At 39.5% G+C, this 19156-nt stretch overlaps 2 protein-coding genes across 5 annotated transcripts in view; both read right to left on the bottom strand.

Annotated features, from left to right (window-relative positions):
• LOC310757157 (uncharacterized protein C3orf49) overlaps positions 1–19156 on the bottom strand; it is a 285131-nt gene that overhangs the window by 202084 nt on the left and 63891 nt on the right. The window lies entirely within an intron of this gene.
• The window catches only part of ATXN7 (ataxin 7), a 92417-nt gene that overhangs the window by 28823 nt on the left and 44438 nt on the right, over positions 1–19156 (bottom strand). For all 3 annotated transcript variants that reach the window (XM_083600693.1, XM_083600692.1, XM_083600694.1), the window contains one exon: positions 17648–17752. In XM_083600693.1, coding sequence (XP_083456819.1) covers positions 17648–17752 — 105 coding nt within the window. The remainder of the gene's footprint in view (positions 1–17647; positions 17753–19156) is intronic.

The raw sequence follows: 19156 nt of genomic DNA, 5'->3' as shown, positions 1-19156 counted from the left end.
ATGCATGTTCCTTTCCTGCATACGTAACTCTGAGCTGCAAAAATAATCTAGACAACCATTGTTAACACAGAATTAGTTCATAAACAAGGATGCCAATAACACTGCATGCTTGGATTTTACCTGAAAAAAATTCTCCCTCACTTTGGAATGTTGCGAGATCTTTATGTCAGTCTTAATATATATTGGAATGATTTTTAACCACCATTGTACGTGGAATTGCTTTTAAACATTTTATATATTGAATTGCTTTTACCATTTTTGTAGTAGCTGTTTTATAATTGTGTATTTTATTGCTGGAACCCACCCTGAGACTTTATGGTAAAGGATGGGTAAAAAAATCTAATAAAATAAAGAATAACCGAAAATTTTGCAAAGCAAGTATTTATAGAACCATAGAGGTGGAAGGGATCCTGGAGGACATCAAGTCCAACCCCTTGCTCAATGCAGGATGCAGCTGCAGCATCCCTGGCAGTTGATTATCTAGATTGTCTGCAAATATTGCAGTGAAATAAATCTCTGCGTCTTCACAGTTTTGACCCATTGGTTCTACTAGTTCTTCCCTCTGGAGTAACAAACAATATCTAACACCCAGCTGTCTGGACAGTCCAAGTTGAGGATAAGATATGTCATCCCCCTCCCAGTTTAAAATTTAAACCACAGAAGGGGAGTGCCTGTTCCTACATTGCCACATCTTAAAATATTGTTTGCAAATTGTCCAGAGGAAGTGGTTATAGAACAGTCTATTAATGAGAAGTCAACAAACATCAAGAATAAATAAATAGTAATATTTCAATAAAAGTAATTCCAAAACAAACTCCTGGATTCATTCCAAGGTAAAATGCAGGCAACAACAACAACAAAACCCTCACATCAAGAACCTTTGGCTACCAGGGAAAACTCTGAGACACCTAAACAGAATGTAAAATCAATATTGCATACTCCCCCCCTTTTTTAAATAAAAATAAAAATTGATGACTCAGTATAACACCTTTAAGCTCTTTTGCAGTATTTGGTGTTTTATATTTGCTAAATAAGACCCAAATTTATTTCAGGCATTTTCCAAAAAACCTATAGTTTCAAGTTTGGTTTAGAAAAGAAACTTCAATAGGATTTAACTTTCAGTGTGCAGCTCACAATCTGTAATGGGGATGTGCGCTGAGCGATGACCTAAACTATTTGAGGCATCATAGCCTAGATGCATCTTAAGAAAGATGATAGGCTGAAAAAACAGGTAGGTGCAAATGTCACAATCTAGCTATCCAAAAATGAACAACAGCTATTCCTTATTCACCACAGTTGCAATGGAGTGCTTTATACTGGTTATCAGCAATGGTATCAAATAAATTTAAAAAACGTATAAAAAAGGGTGGCATCTAACTTTTCTTGGTGCTCAATCCGGACAAAGCCACGGAAACATTTTAATTCCAGAATCATGATTTAGCACCTGATCACCTTGACAAAGGAATTTTTTCTAGTACTTCGTACTAGAAGTGTTTCTGTTTCATAAGAACATTAGTGGGTGCCATTTGGAAATACAATATCAGGCAAGTTGGGCAGTGTCAAAGTTTATAGCACTATTTACTAAATACAAGTAAAGCAAACATGATAAATAAGATCACTCTAGAGCATCAGAGAATTCACCTTATGGGGGGGGAAATTATGATAAAAATTACCCTAATTTGCATTGATTATTTTTTTTAATCCTAATTCAGTTTGTTTGTTTTTGAAAGCCCACAACAGTGGCAAGACAGCATTCCATATAAACACATTCTGTTCTGTACCACAGAACAGAAAGCCCCAAGAGTGCTGGCTAGGAACTTCAGATACAGTGCGTTGTAACAGTAGTACCAGGCAAAACACAAAGTCCCTCCATAACCTCAGACCAATTAGGATGACTCTAATTCCTACAGCTAACTGACAGGCTAGCTGAATCAATAGATTGTGAAATTGAAGTTCAGGTTGCACAGCTGCTTGACAATCTCACATCTGCTAGGGGCTAAAGTCAGTTCTGCAGAATTTAATCACTTGTCCAGAAACAATGACATTAGGAAACCTAATTACTAAACATCTTCGAGGTGAAGCCTCTTTTATCCACAACCTCAATAGAAATTTGACAGGCAATGCATGTTGGGCTAGGAAGTATAGCATGGAGGAAGCACAGTCCAAGGGAAGGAACAGAAGACCAGTTTTTTTGGGGGGGGGCAGAAAAGTCCAGATGAAATGAACATAAACATAAAAGTATTGTAGGATTGTTCCCAGAGATTGATTTGATTATTAGGAGCACTCTATATGAGTAGGTAAATTCAGTGTAGAGGCAACTTTCCATTTAGCAAAATAAAGTGGCAAGGTAAAGGTAAAGGGACCCCTGACCATTAGGTCCAGTCGTGACTGACTCTGGGGTTGCAGTGCTCATCTCGCTTTATTGGCCGAGGGAGCCGGCGTACAGCTTCCGGGTCATGTGCCCAGCATGACTATGCCGCTTCTGGCGAACCAGAGCAACGCACCGAAATGCCGTTTACCTTCCTGCCGGAGCGGTACCTATTTATCTACTTGCACTTTGACGTGCTTTCAAACTGCTAGGTTGCCAGGAGCAGCACACACAAAAAAGACCAGCAACTAGAGCTATAAAAGATGGGTAGCAGTTTTTCCTTCTTCAACTATAATGGCATAATTTATTTTAAAGTTTGAAATTTTAAAAAAGCAAACATTTTACATGTGAGAATGACAATAGCAGTTGGAATACACCTGCTATATTCATTAGTGTTATCGTGAAACAATTTCAGCTGCCCACGAACAGAGATATTGCTGGGCTAGAATAACAAAAATTAGATAATGTAAGTGTTAGCTTTGGGGGCATGCACACCATGCTGCCCCATGCCACCCAGCTTGCTTGTTCAGTTCTGCCAAGTTGTATACTGAGATGACAAAAATTCTGCTCTTGTGTATCAGTCCTCTGACAAGAACAAAGATGACTTAAGTGACAAGGAGGAGGAGAAAAAGTCTAGCTCTCCTAGCCTTGTTCTAAGATTACCCTGCAAGACTAACGCTAGCAATGAATTAGTTTAAACTGTCATGCTTGGATGAAGAATGTGTGAACCAGAAATACTTCTAGCCAGCCACATTTTTTTTCTAAAAAAATGTTTAGGGGTACTCTCATTTTGACTTAAGAAAAACACCATTTTATAGTTCAAATTGGGAAAAATAAATACAGTAAATGGACAGAAGTACAAAGATCCACAATATGTTTAGGGGTATGCATACCCCTGCATCCCCCCCAAAAAAGTACTGCTTCTACCTTTCCAAATAACACACAACACACATTTCACACATTATTCTTCATGCTATTCCACATGCACACATTGCAAGTGATTTAGCAGGAGAATTATCACAACCTCAGCACTGAGATAGTGGTGGTGATGGCACTGCCTAAGATCGGAAAAGCCAAGAATATGTTCTGCAACTTGAACCAGTCTACCTCAAGTATAACATAATTCATTTGGCACAGAACACATGTGTTGCAGAATGACTACTTTTGGAATATTTAGTGATCTTTAAATATTTAGAGATCTTTAAAAACATGTACCTTGCACAGATAACCTTGGTTTCGGACCGAGTGGCACAGAAATACCACCTTAAGTAAAGGTTTTCCGTGTAACTTTACTTACTTGAATTCATGCATTTGAATTAACAGCAGGGCAACTGTATAGAAATTTCAGACATGCCCCACAAACCATTACACCATTTATGGATAAACTAATGTAGGTGTTTTCCATGTTTCAGTATCCCTATACCAGAATAAAAGTGTTGCCTTCCTTATGGGGCACAGAATCTTGGCAAACCATATCTGACTTTGTATCTAGGGTGGGAGTTTCTGATGATGTGCACTGCCCTGAGTTTCTAGGCAAAAGGGTAGGATACCAATGTGGTAATATTTCTATTAACAGTGCTATGGGCTGCATTTATAAACAGTTTTATGAACAGTAAATAATATTTACAGTGATAGTTATGCAACACTGGCCTGGCTGTCAAACAGCAAGCAGCCACTCTCTGTGGGTTCCTTGCCCCCTCCTCCCCTTGTGCAAATGCCCCCTTTCTTCTCTGGGCAGCCGTAACTATGCTTTAGAGTTACATCTGAGCCAAGGTAGCAACAGTGAACAAAAGTTAGGTCTAACCGAGAAATTAAAACCAGATCCAACCCCAGTTTCAATGATTAGTCTGCAGGGTAAATCACAGTTACCAATAACCAGGGAAGTGAGAAGGAAAGAGTGCACAGATTCAAGGGGGAAGAAAGGAAGAGGGTGGAGGAAGGCTTATGCAAGCTAATGGGAGATGCTCCTGGTCAAACTACCATGATTTGGAAGCTGACCTAGCATGATGTCTGATCTCAGCCAGTACATTTTTAGTTCCACATAGCTGCAAGACACTAGACTCCGAAGTCATGACATTTTCATGTCCAACCTTCCCCTCCAAACCTTTCACTATCATAGAATTGACAGCTTCCCCTCTAAGACCTTGCCATGTTGCTAAAATAAAGTATGAGAAATCCTCTAAATACTCTATACATTCAGGAAGTTTATATAATTATGTGACATGCTATATGAATGTCATTACAGTGGTACCTCGGGTTACATACGCTTCAGGTTACAGACTCCGCTAACCCAGAAATAGTGCTTCAGGTTAAGAACTTTGCTTCAGGATGAGAACAGAAATCGTGCTCCGGTGGCACAGCGGCAGCAGGAGGCCCCATTAGCTAAAATGGTGCTTCAGGTTAAGAACAGTTTCAGGTTAAGAACGGACCTCCGGAATGAATTAAGTACTTAACCCGAGGTACCACTGTATTTATATAGCAAGGATTCCTCCCTGCTTCCAACAATGGAAATATATTGGAAAGAACACAAGGCAACATTAAGAAGCTTACTAGTCCTGTAACCTGTTTTCTATACTGGCCAACCAGGTGCCTCTATGAAGCCCCCAACCAAAGCATGAAGTTAATAACTGGCTCCCACAGTTTCCCCTAGCAACTGGTATTCAATAGCATAGCCCTCTGAGCATGGAGACTCCATACAGTCAGCATGATTAGTAGCCAGTGGTAGAGTTAAGTTAGTGGCCACCTGCACAACTTTTGGAATAGCTTTACAATTAAGTACAGTGGTGCCTCGCAAGACAAAATTAATCCGTTCCGCGAGTCTCTTCGTCTTGCAGTTTTTTCGTCTTGCAAAGCACGTCTATTAGCGGCTTAGTGGCTATTAACGGCTTAGCGGCTATTAACGGCTTAACGGCTTAAAGAAAAAGGAAACAAACTCGCAAGAACTCGCAAGACGTTTCGTCTTGCAAAGCAAGCCCATAGGGAAAATCGTCTTGCGAAGCGACGCAAAAACCGAAAAACCCTGTCGTCTTGCGCATTTTTTGTTTTGCGAGGCATTCGTCTTGCGGGGCACCACTGTACATTTGCAAAGCTCACATTCATGTAAGCGTATTATTACAATACAGAAAAAAGAAGGAACCTACACATCACATACACACACATTCATACATGCACGTGCATAGGCCTTTTTTAAGCTTACAAAACTCCATGGGTTGGATGAAGATTTGCTCTCATCCACTGTGGGAAGTGCCACTGCAGGCTGCAGGGGGAAGGGTAAAAGGTAAAGGGACCCCTGATCATTAGGTCCAGTTGTGACAGACTCTGGGGTTGCGGCGCTCATCTCGCTTTACTGGCCGAGGGAGCCGGCGTACAGCTTCTGGGTCATGTGGCCAGCATGACTAAGCCGCTTCTGGCAAACCAGAAGCAGTGCACGGAAATGCCGTTTACCTTCCCGCTGGAGCGGTACCTATTTATCTACTTCCACTTTGACATGCTTTCGAACTGCTAGGTTGGCAGGAGCAGAGACCGAGCAACATGAGCTCACCCCGTCACAGGGATTCAAACCGCCAACCTTCTGATCAGCAAGTCCTAGGCTCTGTGGTTTAGCACACAGCGCCAGGGGGAAGGGAGAAAGGGGCAAAATCCTCACCCTGTCATCTTCCTCTAGTACTAGAAGAATTTCAGTGAGCAAAAGCCTGGATGCAACCTCTTGTTGGTATATTTTAATTTGTGGAAATCAATATATATATATTGGAGTATGCAAATACATTAATTTCAATAGGTTAGTGCCATATAAAATAATATTCATGTTCTTTCTTTAGGCATAAGGTTCTTGTATCTTTACTTTTGTTGGCTCCGGTATGGTTGCAAAAGGTATTTATTTCAAAGTTTAATACCTGGCTGTTGTCAGACACTATCATTAGCTTGATCATAAATGAGTAGAGAAAAGAGTTCATCAACATTCCTAGCATGCTTCAAAGAGGAACCAAACTTTTACTGACTTGGATGTAAGCTTACATTTCAGCAGCGAGAAAGGAGTATTTGTTATTAAGAATGGAAAAATGTGATGCAGAAAATTTCAGGCACTATAGATGACATAACAAACAGCAGACACCCTGAATAGCTGAGAATACTTTTTGACACCAATATAGAAATGGAATGTTCTGTGGCCCAGATCCTCAGTCATGGCCCATGAGTTCACAAGGCCCCAAAGGATACCATATCACCTTCTAACTAAGATTTCAGATCCAGCAAATATTACCTAGAGTCCAGTTTTAAAGAGACTGTGTTTACTGGGAATTGCATAACAGGACCAGGGGCTCACCAAGATGTCATCTATCTTAATAAGAAATATGACACTTTCTTTTTAAGCACAGACACAAACACACATGTGAATGAAGGGCAACTGAAAGTGAATACATTTCCACAGCATTTTCCTCCTCATCAAACCAAACTCTCATTAAACGTTTTAAAGGGGAACTGCTCAACTGACTAGTATACTAGGAAGGATAGACAGAAGGGGTGGGAAGAAGCATGCACAGAGCCCCCCCCCCCGGAACTTTTTGAAATTAGGCATGAAAAAAGCCTTCTAATGGCTTCAACAGAATGCTCCTTTTAAACCTAATGAGAACAGAAATGATGTGATTTTGTGGTGCTGTTGCATTTGAGTTCTAGCATAACATAGGTGTCTAAACTGAACTAATTCTGATATTAATGATGCAAATTATTCTCCTACGTTTTGCTGTCATTGTAGGTAAAATTTCTGCCCGGACACTGAGGTCCAGCGCCGAGGGCCTTCTGGCAGTTCCCTCGCTGCGAGAAACCAAGTTACAGGGAACCAGGCAGAGGGCCTTCTCGGTAGTGGCACCCACCCTGTGGAACGCCCTCCCACCAGATGTCAAAGAGAAAAACAACTACCAAACTTTTAGAATACATCTGAAGGCAGCCCTGTTTAGGGAAGCTTTTAATGTTTAATAGGTTGTTGTATTTTAGTGTTTTGTTGGAAGCCGCCCAGAGTGGCTGGGGAAACACAGCCAGATGGGCGGGGTATAAATAATAAATTAATATTATTATTATTAAGAATGTGCAGCAGCAGGAACTTTTAACATCATTCTGCTGTTTGCTGCCCTGGGCTCCACTGGAAGGAAGGGCAGGATGCAAATTTAATTAAATAAATAAAGGTATGGCCCTTTTCTCCTCTTTTCAGTTTTCAACGGTTGCAGCAACAGTCATTGTGAGGGATAACTATGGTCAGCTGGCAATCTGACATTAGCAGAAGGAGCACTAAGTGGCACTGTGTTCAGCTGCCATCTGCAGCATTAGCAAAGAAGAGAAAAAAGGCACTCTCTAGGACCCAGAAGCACAGTGCAGAGCCACAGTGGACAGGCGCTGGCTGCATGCAGCAGCTAATGAACTAAATAAGTCATCCTTGCATCACAGCTCCTTGTCCCTTCTAGTACTTGCCCTAAACAAAGTTTATCTCTTTTGAAGCCAAGTGCAATCAGGGCATGTAGGAAAGAGAGGAAGACGGTGTCCAGCAGCTGCTGATTGAACTTCGAGAAGTACTTCCAGTTCTTCAGAGCTGACAATTTTATTTTATTTTATTGCATAGAAGGTCCTATTATATTAATGAATGGTGTATTTTTCAGTAATTCAGTTGGAAACCCCTCTTAATACACAGTCCCACTTAATTTACAGCTTGCCCTAATCCTTCGAGATAAATCTAACTGCTCAGTTCTATGCCAAAGATAATTCCAGTATAGTCTGGCGCATAATTAGGAATAAAACAAATTCCCGGACTCAGAATCCTGTAAATAGCAGAACTGAACTGAGTTCACAGTTCTTCCAAACAAAAAATGATTCCTGGCTACTCAAACCTTTCTTCATTTGTGGAGCATAATTTAGGACAGGGCGGCGGCGGAGTCATTTTGTTGCTGCCATGATTAAACAGTGGGGAGTCAGGAATGCTTGCCATTTACACTCAGATACACAAGTAGAGTCTGATGGGTCTTCTGCCCAGCCTTGCTACATTATTAGACATGGAAATAAATACACAATAACTGGAAATGGATTAAACACCAGAGCACAACAAACGCTCACATACGAAAGCCCACATGTTTTGGTCGCAACTTGGAACCAGAGCATCATGGGCAAAAAGCCAGTGCCATTCTTGGATGCCTGTCTGTGAGAGAATAATGGGATTGGGTGCGATGACACTGCATATGTACAATTTCACCTTGGGTCGCTTGATTTCTCACTCCTCTGCACAGTATCTTCCTTTGTTTGGAGCAGTAGTCTGGATTAGGTTTGAGTTTTTTCTATGCACTCTGCTGCCTGATTCACTGGGCTTCAGCCCCAGCTGGGCTGATATCATAATATTGCCTGGATCTCTATGAACCCACCTGTTTGCCCTTGGCTGTTGCCTAGCACAAACTGTTCGCAACCGAGGCATGTAAATCTCATTTCTGAGGCAAAAATCAAAGAAAACAGTTTAACCACTAATGCAGAAATCCAATTGATATTATGAGCTTTATTTTGCAATTCTTATTCAAAGATGAAGACTTTAACCTTTGGTTTTCATGCCATTGCCAACAATAGGAATGCAGCTCCTGCATTTCAATGTGTTAAGCTACAGTCTGTTGAAAGGCAGCCTGATGAAACAAGTTTATTTAAAAACTCAAGGATTTGGGTTTAGCGTGAACAAAATGAGTAATTTTGTTGAAACTGAAATGGATTCCTTGCTCCTCACCCTTATAGCACAGTATCAGATGCTTAAAAAGCACATCAGAATGTAAATATGTATATTGCATATTTTAAGCACTCTTCCTTCCCCCAAGAATAGGACTTCTAAGATATATACAATCAATTTATGTAAATCAAGGCAGATTGCGAAATAACAGTAGTATGTTTTTGCTCCTCTTAGCTTTGGCAGCGAGAAATCAAGCAAACCATAAACTGTAATAAGGAGTGCCAGAAACGTAACACCCTAACGACGCCTTCTCATAGTTCCATAGGTGCATGCCTATATATTATGCTGCCAGCAACACAGCATATGATGCAATCAAGTTGTGTGCGTGGTGGGGGAGAAGCAAATAAAACATTATAATCATATAATGATTATATCATGATCTCTAATTCTTTACAGTCGACAGGACTATTGCAGTGCCAATACCTAACATGGCTAATGAAGGTGGATAGCCTGAGCCTCAAAACAGTTTGGAGGATGAAAAGCTGCAGCCAGGTAGAATCTAGGGGAATAGATCAACAACATGCACAGATGGGAACTCCATCAGAAGATGGGTAACTGCTGAAAGAAGGATCTGGGAGACAAAGGGCAAGAAGGGTTCAGAAGAAAGGGGGATGCTGGATCTATGAGTTTCAGGAGCTGGCATGTGAATGTAGGCCACTAGTTAAGCCTTAACACAGTAAGAAGGTTCTATATATGGCCTTCAGAAGATACAGTGGTACCTCGGGTTACATACGCTTTATGTTATAGACTCTTCAGGTTACAGACTCCACTAACCCAGAAATAGTGTTTCAGGTTAAGAACCTTGCTTCAGGATGAGAACAGAAATCATGCTATGGCGGCGCGGCAGCAGCAGGAGGCCCCATTAGCTAAAATGGTGCTTCAGGTTAAGAACAGTTTCAGGTTAAGAATGGACCTCCAGAACGAATTAAGTACTTAACCCGAGGTACCACTGTATATACTTAGTTAGCAAAAATCTCTTTGGTGTTCCTTCCAGGATTTCCCTACAATACTTTTAAATAATTTTTGGAGGCCGCTTTGAATACATTAAGAAAAGGACTAAGAAAGACATTGAACAAAAAAGCCTTAACTAGAAGGAACCAGTAGGCAACCACCTGGGATGGTAAAAGGTTTTGTATCCAATAAGCCAGTTGTCTAGATCATGCTATCAAGTGAGGTTAACGATTAAAATTTACCACACATCCGATATAGCTGTGTGGCCAAATGGCCATCTGTTTCCTCTATCTCATCGTCAGTTCCACATCTGATAACAGGAAGTTTCATGACAAGCATGTAGGGCCGCTTTCAAGATAAATGAAATAAATACAGCAACCACATGCATGTTGGAAAAACACTGAAAGGACTCTAAAACAAGAAATATCTATCTGACAAATACTGACAATGGATGCAGGACTAGGCTAGAATTTCTCTCTCTTCTACGATGAGATTCCTAAAATTGTCTTCAGGCAAACATTAGCTTGCAAGTGAATCTTTAGAAACTCGCTGCTCTGTTAAGCTCATTTATTTATTGTTTCTTAACGTTTAAAATTATCATTTCACCACACTATGCATACAAAAACTCTGGGCTTGAGGCCAGTTTTTATGCCAACTGTCTTCTCACGGGCCACCTCTGCAAACTGGTTTGCATGGATAGCAAACTTTGCAGAAATAACAAAAACTTCTGACAAGCAGGACTTACAAAGTGACTGTATTCTGCAGCCAGGCTCAAATACACCTAACAGTGATGTGGACGGTTCAGTGCATTTTAGTCATGCTAAATATGAAACCTACATTATATGTCTGATGAATAAAGCATGATCGTGCAGCTAAAAGGTTTATTTTGTGCATCCAAACAGTTCTATTCTTACCCAAGCCTTTAAACTGTTAACTGGTCTTTTTCCCCCCATGCGGCCCTCCCTTGGAAGCAAGCATATTTATAAATACAGTGGTACCTCGGGTTAAGTACTTAATTCGTTCCGGAGGTCCGTACTTAACCTGAAACTGTTCTTAACCTGAAGCACCACTTTAGCTAATGGGGCCTCCTGCTGCTGCCGCGCAGCCGGAGCACAATTTCTGTTCTCATCCAGAAGCAAAGTTCTTAACCTGAAGCACTATTTCTGGGTTAGCAGAGTCTGTAACCTGAAGCGTAAGTAAGCCAAGGTACCACTGTACAAGAATTAGCAAAAAAATTAGTATAACAATTTTCAGTGCCTTACTTTTTTATTAAAAAAAAACTTAAACAATGTAAGGAATGTGTGTTATTGAGTTTTCACATCTCGAAATGTTTACTGATACTCCAATAAATTCAAGTACAGCTTTTAATTTGCATATAGAACACTAAACATCAGCAAAAGATTGTGGCCAACTCCTCTCTCCCAGCTCCTTGCTCAGAAAAGCATGGGAAATAGCCTCACTTTTTGGGAGCACTTTGAAAGTGAGAAAGTATCATTCCCCCTCCTGTGGAAGTGCAGATACACCAATTTCTGCAGTTTATGTACTCGCTTTAGCATATTAAAGAGAAACACAATTTATACTAATAAATGTTAAGTCAAGACGAGAACAGTGTGTACCGGACCTATTTTACGTTTGGTGTTTTGGCACACACAGTACTTCAGCAAAAAAATTCTTTGCAGATTATGCAATTTAAAAATATCGTTTTATTTCATGCAAATAGCAACTAATTTAAGTGCAAGTAGAAAGTTCTCTCCAGAGCCATCAGTGCCTTAAAAGAAAATTTTATGCTTATGACAACTCAACAGCATATAAACTATATGTAATATAGGGCATCATATTAGAATTCAAGTATGTCTTGTGGCTTTTTATTGAATAACGTGATAGCATTTGTGACTGTAGCCAACCTTGTTGCTTAAACTTGTTAAGAGTGTTTCCAGCTTCAGGTTAATAAGTGCCAAGTGTATATTTTCAAGCCTCCCCTCACATCCCTTGTTTGTTTATTTGATTGGAATGGCAATCTAAGTGGAGATACTTTATTAAATGATACGCTGTTTTAAAATAACCAAGTAATTGGTTGAAGTGTCTTTACTGAGACAAATCCAGCGGTAAACTTGAAGTGCAAAATGCTTCTGGGGACATGCCAGAGTGTTTCTTGTACGAGCTATAGCATTTCATACAGCCTTGCCAAGAAGAAATTAAATCAGCCATTACTAGAACTGGAGATTAAAATCCAGCTGCTGGTATTCAGAGTTAGTGAACTACTGTTTGAGGAATGGAGAAGTATTTATATGCAACCGACTGAAGCTTCTAATGGTAATTTCCTAACTGTATAATTATCTCAGGCCTTTTGGTAGTCAGCTACCACATGTGCCTTTCTGGCATTAGCTTGATAGGCTGAGGGTCCCCTTTGTGAAGAAACAGAGGCAGTACAGATTTTATTTTGGCAACTGGAGGACAACAGATGGAGGATTTAGAGTTCTGGGTGCCACATGAAGCCCAACAAGCTTTTTGGAAGGTGGTTTTGTTTTGCTTTTTAACCGTAACTGCAATATGAGGTATAAGAAGCAGGTAAAAGTACTCTATACAGCTCCGCTTGCTGTTAAGGAGCATATCAGTGTAATAGGATCACACCGAAATGTCCTTACACTGCGGTGCCATGCAAAGGACACGCTTCTGCAAAGTCGTGCACAGCTTGCAAGTACAAAAACTACATCACTGGAGGTATGGAAGAATAACTGCTGGTCAGTGTCCTGTTCCCAATATCAAGATCACCTCCCTCCATAGCGACATGCTACAGACCTGAGTTTTAAGTCAAACTATGTGCCCCTGCCCTTCACCCATCCATGTACTGACCTCTGCCATCAAGACAGAAACACTTCTCTCCAACACTGCTCATCAGAGACAATTCGGCAATGTACAGCCCCAGCTTCCACAGGACAACATGTGGTATAGACTGATCACAAAGAGACAAACTCCAAAGCTCATCTAAGGGAGGAAATGAGCATTTCCCAAAGGTGATATGTGCATTATGTCTGCATAATAGGAAGTGTTGGAAAACATCAATCTGCCACCTTAAGAAAAAACCCCAAAGCAGGAAGAAGCAAACATGATCACTTACCAACAGAACAACCCTCTCCTCCCACTCTCAAATCACACAAGCCTATGATTATGTGACTACCCAAACTGTACCTAGCTATCCAAGCCTTCAAGGAGACAGACTGTGCTTCAAAAGTAACAGAGTGCAGCTGATGTTCACTTTATAGGTAATAATGTATACTGCTGCAACATAATCTTTAATTGCATCTGTCTGCAATACTGTCTTTAACTTCTCAGATTCCACTGCAACCTAGAATAAGGCTATCATATGTATTGACACACCCTAACAGCAACCTAGGAGTCACAAATGAATTGGCATGTTAAGTCAAGTTTAATCCTACTGAACTGTCCGTTCTTTGATACCAGTGGTTGGTGGACTAATCTGCTTGCTTTCAGTTAAGAATATAATATGCAATGAGTACTTCATCTTTCTGACAAACCAACGTTGTAAAGTAACACAGGTTACAGAGAAGATTAAAGGGATTATAGCACAATCACATCAAGACCATACTGTGTTGAATACTAATTTAAAGCAGGAAAACTCTTATCAGAAATCTGACTTAGAAAAATACTCACTTGCCTGATCACCTGTGCTTTGTTAAGAAATGTTTCTAGGTGACTGGGTAAGGAAGCTTTCAAGAAGTTGGTTGTTTTTTCCATTTAGGCCATATATGACTAACAGGGACATTTAAGGCAGGTGAACTAATAAAAACGTTTGTGAGCAAGTAAATTTGCTGGACCCTATAGTCAACAGAGTATTAATATTAGCAATAGGATTTCTTACCCGCCCTTCACCATAAGATCCCAGGGCGTGTTACAACACTATCCAAATGCAAAATTAAAATCAGTCTGAATAATTTAAAGCACGAAAACAGCTGTTTTTTAAACTCTAATGATGGCTCCAAAATTAGCTTCCAATAAACAGCAATTTAGCAATTTCCTCTTCAAGCCAGGTTCCAACATTTGTTCATCACTTTTTAGGACAAATATCAATAATACTAGTTTCTGTAATCAGCTTCACTAATAAGCAGACAAAAATCATGACCATAAGACTTCAGTCTACTATAACTAGAGTGAACACACAATAAACACTCAACATGGACCATATGAAAACACAATATACTGCAAGGTAGCCTAGTGGAAGAAGATGGGGAGGAAAAGATACATAGGTTTGACATCTGAAGAATAACATTAAGTTGGTATACAAAACGTATCCTCAAAATATTTCTGTACATGTCACTCTTAATCCCATTCTACAGAAAGGAGGCAGAGGTCGAGGAACAGCACACACCTATAAAACTAACTATGCTTTTTTAGCAAACCCTTTCTCACTTTTTTGGCTCAATTCAAGTATCTCACCATGCCAGAACATGGTTAAGGAAGCTTAACTGTAGTTTTCCATAATGTCCAATTCGAAAGAACTATCTATACAGTAGTTACAAAATCCCACAAAACTATCATTTTTAATATTTGTAGGCATTCTAACATTTCCTCCCTCCCATGTCTCATAAAACTTGATTGGTTTTTATAACATATCTCACTTGGCAGTTCCAAGAACTTTGCCATTTCCATCAATGGTTAGAAACCTGCCTGGGTCTCAGTCATGGATATAAATTAGATTTCATGAAAATTCTCTCTTTCAAAAACGTTACACTCATATTAAAATACACTTAAAGCTACCAAAACAATCAATTGACTATCACCTCACTTCTTTCAAATAATAACAACAAAAGCTGACTCAATCCTCAGGTGGCACAATGGGTCAGTGAGTCTGGCTGTTAACTGGAAAGCTGGTGGTTCGAGGCTATCTAAGGACGGCCGTTGGCAGGAATTCTGCATTGCAGGGATGGGCTAGATGACTCTCAGGGTCCCTTTTACCTCTACAATTCTGTGATTCCATTATTGTTTTGCAGGACCTCCTTAAAGGTAAAGGGACCCCTGACCATTAGGTCCAGTCGTGACCGACTCTGGGGTTGCAGCGCTCATCTCACTTTATTGGCCGAGAGAGCCGGCGTACAGCTTCCGGGTCATGTGGCCAGCATGTCTAAGCCGCTTCTGGTGAACCAGAGCAGCACACGGAAATGCCGTTTTACCTTCCCGCCAGAGCGGTACCTTATTTATCTACTTGCACATGCTTTCGAACTGCTAGGTTGGCAGGAGCAGGGACCAAGCAACGGGAACTCACCCCATCGCAGGGATTTGAACCGCCAACCTTCTGATCAGCAAGTCCTAGGCTCTGTGGTTTAACCCACAGCGTCACCCACATCCTTTTATTTGAATTAGTGAATGTCTATGAAAAATTTGAAATGCCACTATACATTTACAGATGGCAAGATTTCTTGATTGTATTTATAAACACTTTACTGAAACCAGCCTTAAAGTAATGCTAATTATATATTTACAATAAAAAAAATTTAAAAAAATAAAAAATTGTCCAGCAGCATCTTATAGACCAACTAAGTTTGTTCTGGTATAAGCTTTCGTGTGCATGCACACTTCTTCAGATACACTGAAGCAGAAGTCACCAGACCCTTATATATAGTGAGAGGGTGGGGAGGGGTATTTATCAGAAGGGTAGTAGGAGATGAGTTATTGGCTCAGTGGGTATGGTAAACCTGTTGATGACTGTTAACAACTGCAATTAGTCCTACAGGAAAATATATATTGCTACTGGACAATTTTTTATTATTTTTATTTTGACTGTGTCAGACCAACACGGCTATCTACCTTAATATATATTTACAAATTGCAAACTCATGATGAAAGCTAGTAACTGCTCAAAGGAACAAGTGGAAACTTTTCATTTTATTAGCATATGCCCTAAAATGCAAAGTGTAAATTCCACTTAAGGATAAGTAAGAGCCGACTATGCATAGTTGCTGGCTACAGGCTACAGTGGGGCGGAAAGCTATATGTCCTTTAATATCCGACAAAAAGAAAGGGGAAATATGGGAGAATGGGGGGAAGCTGTGGTACATTTATTTTCATGTTCCTTACAGCTTCTGGAAATTTGGTTTAAAATTACTGACATTTTCTGTGAGTTAGTTTGACCTCACCCTTGGAGGTGCACTCCATTGTTATCCAAAGTAGTGAAAAATGTGAATGTGAACAAATTTGCACAAGCTACAAATTGGATCCCAGCTACAATAGTTCTCACTGAAATTTTCCTTAGTGGCTCCATGTGCTTTTGCTTGCCCCAATAAATTTCATTATTTTCTTTTTCAACATTATTTTAAATTTAAACAGTTGGCTTTGTTCTATTTCCAAAAGGTAACAACTCAATTAATTTCAGTGGGTCTACTCTGCATGGGACTTAAATCAGATGCAATCCTAAGTGTTTATCAACCTTATGGACAGGATTTTATTTCCTCACCATAAATGATCTGTTAATACAAACACATCCAAATCAGAACTCACGTAAAATTCACTACAACTATATCTAGTATCAAAACACTCTATACTGCAATACATATGAACTGTGATGGTGAGCCACCCATCTAACAGGGTTGCCCCAGCCACTGTGGGTGGTTTCCAACAAATTAAAACATCCAGACACATACGCTCTGCTTCTAACATGTTCAAGTTTAGCATTTTCTGAATTTTTGCATCATTGCTGCAATTGTATAACTGGTTTCAAATGAGACAGGCCAGATTCTCCTTATTTTACAGCAGGAAAAAGGTCTTAGTGGAGGTAATATATGCACACCTTTAAGGCCAATTCACATACCCCCAAAAGTAACTAATGTAAAGAACATTTTTAGTCTTCACAAGTATGTGTAAAAGCTATATAAGAGTAAACTCTAGGTTCTGTATACAAGATAGCATCAAAACAACTTTTTCTTCTGAATCTTTTTCTTCTGTTTTCCTTATTTATAATGCTGTTCAAATCTCTGTATGTTTAAGAAATATTTGCAAACCTAATAAACAATATTTCAAAAATTATAAAATAAAACATGGGCTATAAATTTTTTTGGTATGCCTTTAAAAAAATTTAACATGGGGGAAATGCAGAGAATACTTCACAAAATAGTGCCCTAAAATACAGACCTGGACTTGTTTTGATTAATGTCTGCAGGAGACTTTGTGGATATTTAAGTTATAATTAGAAAAATCTTAATAATTATTCATAAAGGAAACAGTTTATAAGAACTAAATAAGGAGGCTAAATACAGGATAAAGGAAGTCTTTTATTTGGTTGTTTGTATTGTTGTATGTTATGTTCACTGTATGTTATGTTCACGTTTAATAAATGTGAATTTGTGTATTGGGGTGGGGGGCTTGTGTTATGTTGTAAATAAAATTCCAATTAAAAAATAAAAAATTAACATGAAAGTGCAATCATATGCACAATTCATATTTGTACAATATTTACATAATGCCATGTGCAACATCGGCTGGAAAGATCACAAAGAGGGATAATCTAAAATTGCCAGGCTTAATCCTGATTTTACCTCACCCTAATGATTAAAAAATGGTTCAGTACTTACCATAATGTGATTGAAATGCCTGTGGTTTTACGACCTGATTACAGTGGTTACACATCACCAAATAGAAATCATCATGAGCTGGGCATAGGCCAAATATTGGCATATCTAAAATAAAAAGACAAAGGGTATGTCTCACAAGTATTCAAAATGGTGGTACAACAATTTATATAAAATAACCATGTAATGTTGCTGTAGGTGAATCACTGAGACGAAGTTTCAAAAGCTACATGTGGGAGTGGAGAAATGAATACTCAATAGTTACAGAATTAAGTATTACAACATATCTACTTCAGAGTGAACACAAAAATAGCTTATTGACAGTCATTAACTATAGGTACTTGAATATAGAATTGAGTTTATACTACTTTAAGAAGAGCATTAGAATCTAGAAAGAGCACATAAATATTCTTCCCCCCCCCCCCCCTAAATTGCATGCAGGTTGGGAAAAGTTATTAAACATTTCTAAGGCATTACTCAAAGGCATAGGAATTTAACTACTAGCAAATATTTCCTAGCAAACATGTATAGGATCAGACTGCATACATTTTAAAGGCATAGCTTTAACTAGACAGCGTTATGTATCAAATAGTTCTATTTAATAGGATATTATATCCTAGCCATCTGGTACCACAGACCTAGAAAACACTTGCAAAAGGGAGTGAAAAAAACTGAGCAGGAAACCTGGCTGTACAATGACATTTGGACAAAATAATAAACCATACATGTAGGCTACTATTATAATAGACTTCTAAATTGGAATAGTGTTTCTATATTATCTCCCTGACTACAAACAGAGGTAATATGCTAGAAAATCACCTTCAAAATGTCTTCCTGCTATGTTAATGAACTAATGGGCTCATCCCCACTTTCACACCTGCAAGAAGATCAGAAGTCTCGGCTTTTAAACAAGCCACTGTTTGCTGGCATCCTGGGGAGGTCACTTCCGTGCTGCTAACAGTGGTTTGACTTCACCCCCAGAAGCGCACTCCATTGCTCTCTCTCAAGACAAACAGATGCCAGTAACAGCAGTTTGCCACAGTGTATGAACTTGGGGAAACTGTGATTACTGAATAAGCCAGGATCTGAAACCAGGCTCTGAAGCTGGTTTGCTCGCACAAAGTATTGTTTGAACGTCTCTTGCTTCTTCCTTGCAGGTACAAAAGATGAAAGGGGTGAGGCTGTGAGACCAAGCCTAAGCCAGAGGCAGGAAACCATGGTGTCCAGTTATGTTTGAATCAGGTCTATAAGTTCAAAGCACAGGCTGCCCCGGCACTAAATATACCAATCAATATCATTTTAATCTGGATAGCAGGCTGTACTCTGCAATTAAAACAGTTTTAAGAGATACATAATGGACAGCTAAATCATATTTCTTCAGTTTGCAAGACAGCCTATGCAGTAAGGGCCAATCATTATCAGTTTTGTATCAACAGCTTAGCTTTTCTACAGAACATCATAAAGTACATTCCGTGGCAGAATGACATTTATAACTACCATTGTATGGACAAA

The sequence above is a fragment of the Podarcis filfolensis genome (genome assembly GCF_964270895.1).
Source record: "Podarcis filfolensis genome assembly, chromosome: 2".
NCBI lineage: Eukaryota > Metazoa > Chordata > Lepidosauria > Squamata > Lacertidae > Podarcis > Podarcis filfolensis.
The sequence above is the reverse complement of the archived record's forward strand: the minus strand, read 5'-3'. Positions and strand labels throughout refer to the sequence as shown.